Source organism: Monopterus albus, unplaced genomic scaffold (genome assembly GCF_001952655.1).
Source record: "Monopterus albus unplaced genomic scaffold, M_albus_1.0 scaffold134.1, whole genome shotgun sequence".
Classification (NCBI taxonomy): domain Eukaryota; kingdom Metazoa; phylum Chordata; class Actinopteri; order Synbranchiformes; family Synbranchidae; genus Monopterus; species Monopterus albus.
The window spans coordinates 2295017-2305013 of record NW_018128014.1 but is presented as its reverse complement, the minus strand read 5'-3'; the positions used below and the strand labels follow the sequence as shown (position 1 = coordinate 2305013).

Genomic DNA, 9997 nt, shown 5'->3' with positions numbered 1-9997 from the left:
GGCCGCCTGTATCCGGGATCTTGCCCTTTCGGTCATGACCCAAAGCTCATGACCATAGGTGAGAGTCGGAACGTGGATCGACCAGTAAATCGAGAGCTTCGCCTTACAGCTCAGCTCCTTCTTCACCACGACGGACCGGTATATCGACCGCATTACTGCAGAAGCTGCACCGATCCACCGGTCAATCTCCCATTCCATCCTTCCCTCACATTAAAAGCCTTCATGCAGAAAATCCATTAGAGACCTGTGCTGTATGGGATAATCAGACCTAACTTAGAGTTGAGTGCTGTAACACTGCAGCTTCCCTTTGGGCTCGACAGGTCAACCATCCACCTCTATCAGTGTGAACCTGCTGCCTGAAAATCTCATTAAGTAGCAGGTGAAAATATTTTGGACTTTGCCATTAACAAAATCCCTCAACTTCAATACCATTATAATCTGGTCACCGATTACTTGTCAAATATTTCAAAAACTAAAAAAAAAAAATTTGAATAAATGGACAAATGAAGGAGATTCTGGCTTTGTGTGTTAACAATAAAGATACAAACAATAAGACAACACTCACAGTAAACGTCCTCCACTGTCGTGGTACTAACGAGGCCCCTGTACTGCAGGAGGAGTGAGAGTAGATGGGACCTACCGGTGGTGCTGATGGTGATGTGTGCAGGTCTGCTGGGTGTGCTGTAGCTGAAGCTGGTGACAGTGCAGTTGTAGGTGGACGATGGCATCAAACCAGAGACTGTCACCACGTGAGAGCTGGTGGTCTGAGGCTCCCGGGCCTGAAAGACAAAGGATAATGAATGAGCAGAGGGAAAAGGTCAGCAGCTGTCACAGGGTACATCCCATTTTCCTTGACTGGTCACTCCTCAGTCGAACAGGATGCCCCAAAGCTCTTATTCCTGCTCTGAGGAGCGAGGTGGCTGCTGGAGGAGCCATGAGCCAGGACACAAGAGAACGTCCTGCACTGAAGGCTTTTATGGACCTTTATCAGAAATCTTTTGGTGGCCGGATGCTTCAGATGAAGGATCAGAGGAAAGGTCTCATGTTCCCTCAAATTCTCTCTTCTCACATTTTCTTTTCAGAGGACTAAGACACAGGGGAAAATGAAAGTGAGGGAAACGCAGATTCAAATAAGGGAACTGGGATGTAGCCGCAGTCAGTGGCGCCCTGCAGAAACACACCCCTCCTCCTCCTGCACATGACTAAGGGGAAACGCAGGAGGTCTGAGCTGAGACACCAACAACCTGCTGCACACAAAGGTCAAATTGGACCCTGACTGCTCAGTTCATGTGGAAGTCGCATGGCAAGAAACAGGACTGTCAGTTTCTAACATGTTGTTCAGTCAGATTTGAAGCTTTATCCTAGAAAATGTTGTGGCTGTAGTCACAGCTCATTTTGTCTCCCACTCGCTTCACTGAGAAGCTTCACAAACTGGAGGTGGCACCAACCTCTCATTCAGTAAACACTGATCAAATACAGCTGCGTGACAGCTGACAGGCCAAACCGCCACCCAGTCCCCAGCAGGGCCTCGTCTCCAGAGCAGCGTCAGGTCTCCTCTGTTGGAGGAGGAAACCTCCTCTTTCCAAACTGTGTCCAACCCACCGTGTCCTACCCCGCCGTGTCTGACCCACCGTGTCGTCCTCATGAAGCCATTCAGTGACCTAGAGCTGCAGCCATGAGTCAGTTCACTGGTAGAAAATGAACCTCAGCTATTTAGAAACATGTTCTGGTTCCACCTTCTTTAATGTGAGGAGCTGATGCTTTTCTTTGTCAGACATAAGAATCAGCTGAGTCTCTGTGGATCTGCTGGTTGGACACAACAAGACGTGTGGAGACGCCACCTTTGGTTCTGGAGAGTCACAGTGGGACGTTTTCCCAATGTCTGACATTCTGGGGATAAACTGATCAATCAGATCATCAGGACAGTGATCAGCTGATTGATCAGTGACCCTGCTGGTTGGGCTTCCACTCAATCAGGTTTTTACTTTCATCTGTCACCGTCTTTTACAGCTGCACAGTGGAATACACAGGTTGCATTCAATGAAGCATTTTCTACACTTCTCCATTTCTCAGTGCATGTCTCAAATTTGATGATTTGCTGAAATTAAACAGAGTCAGCACTTTTACCTTGCGCTCCTTGTTGGCTCTGTTGGGCCGACAGAGGACCTGGTAGTAGTCGACCACTCCCTCCTCAGTCCACAGCAGAGTCACGGATGAGTGAGTGGCGTTCACAGCGTACAGAGCCCTGGGAGGAGCCGGCTCTGTGTGAAACAACACCAGCACAGACTCAGTTTACACCTGCAAGTGCAAACCAGGTCTGAGCTGAGCAGAGACTCAGAGAACTCTGACACTTCCTCTGGGGACAAAAATACTTCAACATGCTCAGAAGAGGAAGTGAAAACATTAAGTTTCATATTTGTTCTGTCAATCTCTAACTGACACACTGGGGCAGAGAGGATTGGTGCTCAGTCTTGTCGCCCTAGAGAGAGAGTGTGAACACATCTGGCTGCTGTGCTTCCGCAGGGTGGGTCCCAGTCCCACGCACTGGGTCTAACAGTGTGAAGCTGCTGCAACTTCAAGTCAACAAACCTGCTCTGAAACAAACTTCATTTCCTCATTGTTCAATCCATAACAAACATCATACAGGAGCACATTCACTGGCACAGGTTTACATCAGGAGAAGAATCAGAATCAGATCAGAAGCCTGGTCGTTAGCCGTTTGTAACCCAAAGTCTATACTAGTCTTTTCTCTGGGTCTGCATGCTAGTGGTAAATGGTCTTATATTTGTATAGCGCCTTTCTATGCTTTACAGCACACTCAAAGCGCTTTCACACTATTTGGCCATTCACCCATTCGCACTCCCAAACACTCACACATTCACACACCGGTGACATCACCGGGAGCAACTGGGGGTTCAGTGTCTTGCTCAAGGACACTTCGACATGTTGACTGGACAAGCCGGGAATCGAACCACTAATCCGCCGGTAAGGAAATGACCCGCTCTACCTCCTGAGCCACAGCCGCCCCATGCTGCCCCTTTAATTAGCTTCACGTTGTGTCTGAACACAGGTTAATACACCAAATCTGAGGAAGTGCTACCGCAGGCCAGGAATATCATTTATTATATTTATCATTTAATATTCAAACGTAGAAATGATTTGTTTAATTCTGATTTAGATTCATCAGGGTAACAGGAGGGTGCAGCTCTGGGTTTGGAGGACAAGCTGCACTTCCGTAACAGCAGGTGCAGATGTGTGGTGGCATTTTCTTTCAGCTCCTGTGCACATGTGACACTGACCCAGTTTGATGATGTTCGGCACAGAGGTGTTCCTGCTGCGCTCAGTGCAGGCCGTCACTGTCAGGTTGTAGATGTCACCTGGAGGCAGAGGGAGGCTGGCCCGCATCACGTTCCGAGTGACCTAACAAGAACACGCGTTAGACACTCTGTTTAATCCACCAGTGACATACAAGTTCACAGAACAGCCACAGCCAGACTGACAGGATGCAATTTTACCAGCTGTCTAACCCACTAACAGCTTGTGGTCACATCCTGAGCATCACTGACAAACATGACTTTTCTCATCCACTGATATTTAGTTTAACCATAAAACACCCATCATGTCTATTAGAGCTGTGTGATCACTGTGGAGGCTCGGGTTTGTGCTGCTGTTCACCTAGACTGTGTTGCACTGAGAGTTATCTGTGATGCTAGTGTGCCCTGAACAAATGCCATGGTAAACATCTGGACTGTGCCAGTCACCACCAATGAGTCCCACCTTGTGGGGCCTACTAATCACCACGAACATCCTAGCACCTGCTTAGGGACCACTTAGAAATCACCTGGACCACCCACAACACTGCCACTTCCACCCAGGCAGCGTCCACGCCCCAGGCCTCAACACTCTGACCTTGTTGTGTTGCTGCTTCCCGTCCGTGCGTGTCAGCACCGAGTACCCGGCTCCAGTGTGAACACTGCTCAGCTCCTAAACTGCCACACATGCACAGGTGTAACTGAAATGTGAGCCATGTGCGCACTAGAATAACAACCAGATCGTGTGTGCAACGGTCAAACGGCCCAGTTTCCTCCCAGACTGCTGGGTTACGATATGTTCCTTCCCGTTTGGCCTGATCAGAAGCTTCTCCAAAAATGTCCACCACATGCGCCCTAGTGTCTCCACTGAGAAAACAATCAAAGCACAGCGAGCTGCCTCTCTATCATACTGCACAGGGCGTCAGGATTTTCTGCACTTCGGTGAATGGTGTACAGCAGTAAACATGTTTTCAACACGTCCGCCCTGTTCATCCTGTGGCAGTGTGGGCTCCATCAGTCAGGCCAATCCGAGCTCCAACAGCACCTCCGACCCGCAGACAGTGAATACATGAGCAGGTCTGCTGGGAACATAATTGGCCTCATGGAGGAGATGATGAGTCGGACTCCTGCGGCAGAGACAGGAGGTCAATCCTCTGCTGCTAATTGGACGATCGAAAGGACCTAGAGGAGATAATCAATAGCAGCTCGACACGACCCTGAAATAACAAGCTTCTGCAGGCTGCAGAGTGCGAGCTGGTAAAAATGCTTTAAATGGCGCCAAACAAAAGGATGTGTGCATCTACAGAGAGACAAGAGTTCCCACATGGCACAAAACGACCACAACATTTCAGCGATGAGTCCAAAGCTGACGTCCTCAGGCTGTGTAGGAAGGAACCCCGAGTTCAGGTTGGACATCTGAGTGGGCACCCGCTATAATTGCCCACAAAAGGTGAATGTGGTTTGTAGCTAGATGACTACATGGCCAAAAGTATGTGCACAGCTGAACATGGTAGGCACATGTAAAATGTTTGTGCAGCTACAAACAATTTCCACTGGTGAATCTCACACAGACTTCATGAGTGAGGTCAGCAGCAGCTGACGCTATGTGACACTATCGACTGTTCTGAGGTCTGCTGCCGCCAACATCTATCTGTTTTGATAATCAACTAATGGTCTTGTTCATTTTTCAAGTGGCTGCTCTGTCATGTCTCATTAACTATTTCAGGGACTCAGTGCTTCAGTTTCCCCTTGACAAAACAACAACAGTCCAACATATACATAATGTTCCTAATATTCTGACCACCTCATGGGGAGGCCAAAAAGCAGACACCTCAGCCTGTCATGTAGTCTGGTAGAAAACCACCATGCGCTCGCTAATAAGCATATCAGTGGGTTTTACACCGTATGGATTGCAGATGTTGTGGCCGAGCTGCATTCACTTGTACCTAATAAAGTGGCTGGTGTGTGTTTAAAGCACTATCTGTGTGTGTGTGTGTGTGTGTGTGTGAGCTGTGATCCAGTCCTTCTGCTCTGTCAGCAGAAGCTCAGACTCCGCCTCAGCGCTCCTGAAGAGCTGCTTTGTTGAACGGTTTCACTGGCCAGGTTAATACACGGCACCACAACCGAGTCTCACACACTCAACAAACTGATTTTACTGTCTCAGCAGCTTGGTGAATGAAGAACTTACGTCAGCGGAGTAGCTCTTCTCGGGGCCCTTCTTGCCGACAGCGAGTACCTGCCAGTGCAGCATCCTGGAGTGTGACAGGTCGACAAAGAGCTCACCATACGTCCAGCGAACATACAACACTCCGTGGGAGTAGTCCACCGCGGAGATGTGGGGGGCCTCGGGAGCTGCACACCAGAAGTTACATGAGTCACACAGTACGACAGGCACATTGTGAGTCACCACCACAGACCTGAGGCTGTTAACACCCACAGAGCCTGAGAGTAAAGCCTGCGCACAGAAAGGAACAGAAGAGCCCCAGGGTCCCACGTCAGCTAAGCATCAGGACCAACATCCTGTGTGTGTCCTGGTGTGTGAGCAGGGGAAAATCCACCTCTACTGGCTACATAAACATAATCACCTTGTTTAACACAACACATATTAAGTGCATTTTATTATAGGTCTTGAAGCACTGCCCTCCTACTGAGTGCTGCTGATGGCGGTAGTAGACGCTCCACCATCATCCCAGACGGCCGTGTAACGTTGTCATATCCTGTCCAATGACAATAAAGGCTGTCTGTCTATCTAACCAGCAGAACATTTTAGACGTGGTACCAAACTGATGATGTGGCCGATGTAGAAAACACTCCTACTGGCAGCTGTTGCTTGTTGGGGCAGTGCTTCATATATTCAGTATGAGGGGGTCAGTATTGAGACGACCCTAGTGGGTGAGGCGCCACCATGGACACAATCAGGTGCAGATTTAGCATGAAGAAAACAAAGATGGAGAGCTACCACGTAACAGCAGCTCATCATGTGACTACATTCATCTCCACACAGGACAGTCAGTGTCCACACCTGTAACGAGGCTCACAGTCGAGCTGTCGCAGCAGCTGAGCGGCGGGTCGCCCCACGTCACCATGGAAACACGGAAATTATAGTACCACGCCGGCAGAAGGTCGGTCACTCTCTGAGAGGAGACAAGAACAGAAAGAGTGAGAGGAGAAGAGACAGGACGTCCTGCAGCAGCTGGTCTAATCTGAGTCTGCTTTATGGGGACCAACGTGTGCAGCCTTCACTGCAGAACAGCTCCAGATGTGGCAGCCAGTGTAAACGCAGTGGTAGAGACCAGTAGCGTGGAAGGCGGGACTTCCTCCTGCCTCCTGAGATCATGTGGTCCCTGTTTAGATTCCATCTAATCTGCTGTGACCGGGACTTTTTCTTTTGGTTTGGCAGCTGAAGCTTTTCAGTCAATGAAAACTAAAAGCATTTTAGTCTCATTTTCACCCTGAAAACCAGATGAATTTTCACCGTGGTTCATTAAAAGCAAAAACAAAGCAGAGATGCTTGTCCTCAGTGTGTGTGAGCGTTACCACTGAAGCGATGACGGAGGCGGTGGCGGCGATCTCGTAGTAGGTGGTCCACTCCGAGGCCAGGGTGACCGGGTTAAAGAAGAAGGTCTGCAGGACGTACTTCCTGAAGGCCACATGGTATGGTCGCTGCCAGCTCAGGATCACCGCCGTCGGACCCAGGGTGTAGGCGGTCAGCTCCCGGACCCCTGTGGGCTCTGACACGTCACAGACTGGTGTTTGTCACCGAGGATGACTGACCGAGTTGATGTACAGCAGCGAAATGAACGAGCGTAAGTATGAAAGCAGATGTAGGACCGGTCGCTCACCTATGTCGATGATGACGGGCTCAGACGGCGGACTGATCAGGGGCCCGTTAGTGTGATAGACCACCACCCTGTACTGAGCCCCAGGGGTCAGGTTAGTGATGAGGTCGCTCGTCGAGTTTTCCTGTGAAAACAGAAAACAACAACAGCCTGGGTCTCCAGTCTCAGCCTCGCATCACCAGGAGGTTCAGCATCAATAAACTGTGCCCGGTCAAACCCTGGATGGAACGCCGGGTCACACCTGTCCTGGTTATCAAACAGCCGGCGTCTGTGAGCAAAACACTTCACACTGCGTTTGTGTTTCACACCTCATGGTGGAGCACAAGTCAGACCACATTCTGCCGTCAATTGGTTTCCAATGTCAGCTTACAGGTCCACTAAGTAACTAGTAATAGGATACTTCCAGTGTGGGCTTTTAAGCTTTTAAGCTTTTAAAACATGAAACTCAATTCTCTTGGTAACTGAATAGAATGGACACATTTGATATAAAGAGAAGGCAAAAAGTAAAAAACATTTTACACTAAGAATATTCATTTAAAATTATGTTAATAATTTGGGCAAAAATAAACATTTTAAGAAACAAAAAATTACTGCTCTTCTTTGTACTGTACTGTTAAAAACCTTTTTAAAATATTTTATACAATATGTTATTGGTTTTCACCTGTATAAATTACATTCTGGCTTTTATGCTGTTGTTATTTTTAAGGTGTTTTTATTCCTTTAACCTGTGCAGACAACCCTTTAGAAGACTTTAATACATTAGAAATGTCACCATTAACGTCGGTTAACCTTCTGTGTTTTGGTCGATGAGACAGACGCACTCTTCTGGATGAACAAACCAAACCTTGAAACTAGCAACTTTAAAATCCAGTCAGATGTAACAGACAGCGGACGGGTCCCGTTACCTCGCTGCAGTACGTGTTTTCCATCCTCTGGCTCATACTGGGTTTCAGGCACGTTGTGGAGACCACCGACACCAGGCTGCCGTTGTGGCTCTCAGAGGACGGAGCCCAGGAGATGGCGGCGGTGCTGGAGTCCAGCAGTCGGACGCTGACGGCCTGAGGACGCTCCCGCAGCTCCTCCAACAGCTCCCTGCCAGGACCTGGACCCAGGAGATACTGATTTATAGCAGGGATGTACAGAAACACTTATTTACCACATTACTGCGGTACCCAGAATGAAGATGGGTGGAAAGTAAGACTCAAATAAACCAAATCTCACCATGTTTAACCTTAATTTTCTGGAGAATGTCGTTAGTGTAGTTTAAATAAGAATTTAAGGAGATAATAATTACATGCAAGATATTTTTAATGGGCTGTCTGCACAGTTTAAGGGTTTTATTAAGGGGTGAAAAACCCTCAAGTAAAAGTCAATAAATAAACCTCTGCTGTTGGTTGTTTTGTTCATTTTAAAGCTGTTTTAACCCTTAAAAAAGCCTTAAACTGTGCAGATAAGCCAATAAAACCTTCTTGAATCACAACTTTCCACACTAAGAGAAATATATGTCAAATCCTTGAATATTGAGTGTAAGGTGTTATTAAGGTTAAGGGCTTTGAAATATTTCAGCTGCAAAAGAATTAGATTTTAAGGCATTTACCCAGATTTGGGATCAACTAAGGGATTTTAATGGGTTTTCTACATGGATTAAGGTGCATTTAAAGGGTAAAACTCATTTAGATGCACAAAATGACATACTTTAGGTACACAAACAGATCTTCTACTGGGGTTCATTATCAGAACCCCTAATAATCCACTATAAATCCCGCTAAAATCCCTTAGCTAGGCCACTATTCCTGGCTAAATTAATGGCATTTTATGGTGAATAGCATGGCTCCACAGCTCCAGTGTGCTGCTAATTTTTGAGGCCTCACTGTACGCACTGAGGTAGAAAGCAAAGCCGGTGTCAGCGGCGCTCTCTCTGGCCTCACAGTCTCCAGATGAGCTCAGCGTGGTGACCTGGACTCGGTATGTCCCCGGCTCTGTTAACTCGGTGAAGAACTCATGGGTGTTTCCGTCCACTGTGGCTGTTTCTGTAGAGTTCCCTGACAAACAGAGAGAGCAGGTGGAGAGACCGATGATGGCCAATGCTCTGGACTACAGTGAAGTGGCTACGTTAGCTAGCTCGCTGCTACTGTCCCAACCAACACATTGTTCATTGGTTTTATGATGACTAGGGGTTGATCAGCTGGCCCCCATCTTGACACTTCAACAGGTCACTGGTACTGTGTGACTTCCCCTCCTGCTTCAATCGCTCCACCATCATCCCAGTCTCCCAGAAACCCTCCATCAGTGGACTGAACAACCAGTTACAAGTTGTTTACTGTGCTGTCTCATCTCAATCTTGGAGAGCACACTGTTAACTCTGTATTAAAAGCAGGACAGCAATCTATTCCTCCTCTTTACCATCTTTGTAGATGTAGATGTTGAAGCCGTCGTAGCCGGTGGGGGGTCTGGGTGGTAGCCAGCGCAGCTCCAGCAGGACGGGGGGCGGTTTGGTGGGCTGGAACGAGGCCTCAGAGGGGAGACCCATGGCTGAGCCAGTCTCGTTGGAGTCTTCGTACTCGGGCACCACAGCGTTAACGAACTCCTCTGCCCTGTGGGCAGGAGGCAAATCGGTCGGTTTCAGCCAGTAGGTGTGAGTCTCGGCCTCCGTCGACTGGTTGGTGATCAGGTTGGTGGTGGGGGTTCCTGTCAGGTTCTGTGCTGAGCTAGAGGGGATCTGAGCAGCAGCTCCTGCCACCTTATCTGAGGGCTTCTCCTCCACTGAGTGAGTCTCCTCCGCCTCCCGCTCCTCCATCAGCAGAATGTTCCGGGCTCGGCGGGAGACCCCCCCGCCCCCGCCTCCCC

The 9997-nt window shown here is 48.5% G+C and overlaps 1 protein-coding gene across 3 annotated transcripts in view; it reads right to left on the bottom strand.

Annotated features, from left to right (window-relative positions):
• ptpro (protein tyrosine phosphatase receptor type O) overlaps nucleotides 1-9997 on the bottom strand; it is a 41875-nt gene that overhangs the window by 16023 nt on the left and 15855 nt on the right. For all 3 annotated transcript variants that reach the window (XM_020613444.1, XM_020613445.1, XM_020613446.1), the window contains exons 6-14: nucleotides 9031-9192; nucleotides 8056-8252; nucleotides 7154-7274; nucleotides 6849-7042; nucleotides 6334-6445; nucleotides 5500-5663; nucleotides 3300-3420; nucleotides 2128-2261; nucleotides 641-779 (exon numbers count right to left, since the gene is read on the bottom strand). In XM_020613444.1, coding sequence (XP_020469100.1) covers nucleotides 641-779; nucleotides 2128-2261; nucleotides 3300-3420; nucleotides 5500-5663; nucleotides 6334-6445; nucleotides 6849-7042; nucleotides 7154-7274; nucleotides 8056-8252; nucleotides 9031-9192 — 1344 coding nt within the window. The remainder of the gene's footprint in view (nucleotides 1-640; nucleotides 780-2127; nucleotides 2262-3299; nucleotides 3421-5499; nucleotides 5664-6333; nucleotides 6446-6848; nucleotides 7043-7153; nucleotides 7275-8055; nucleotides 8253-9030; nucleotides 9193-9997) is intronic.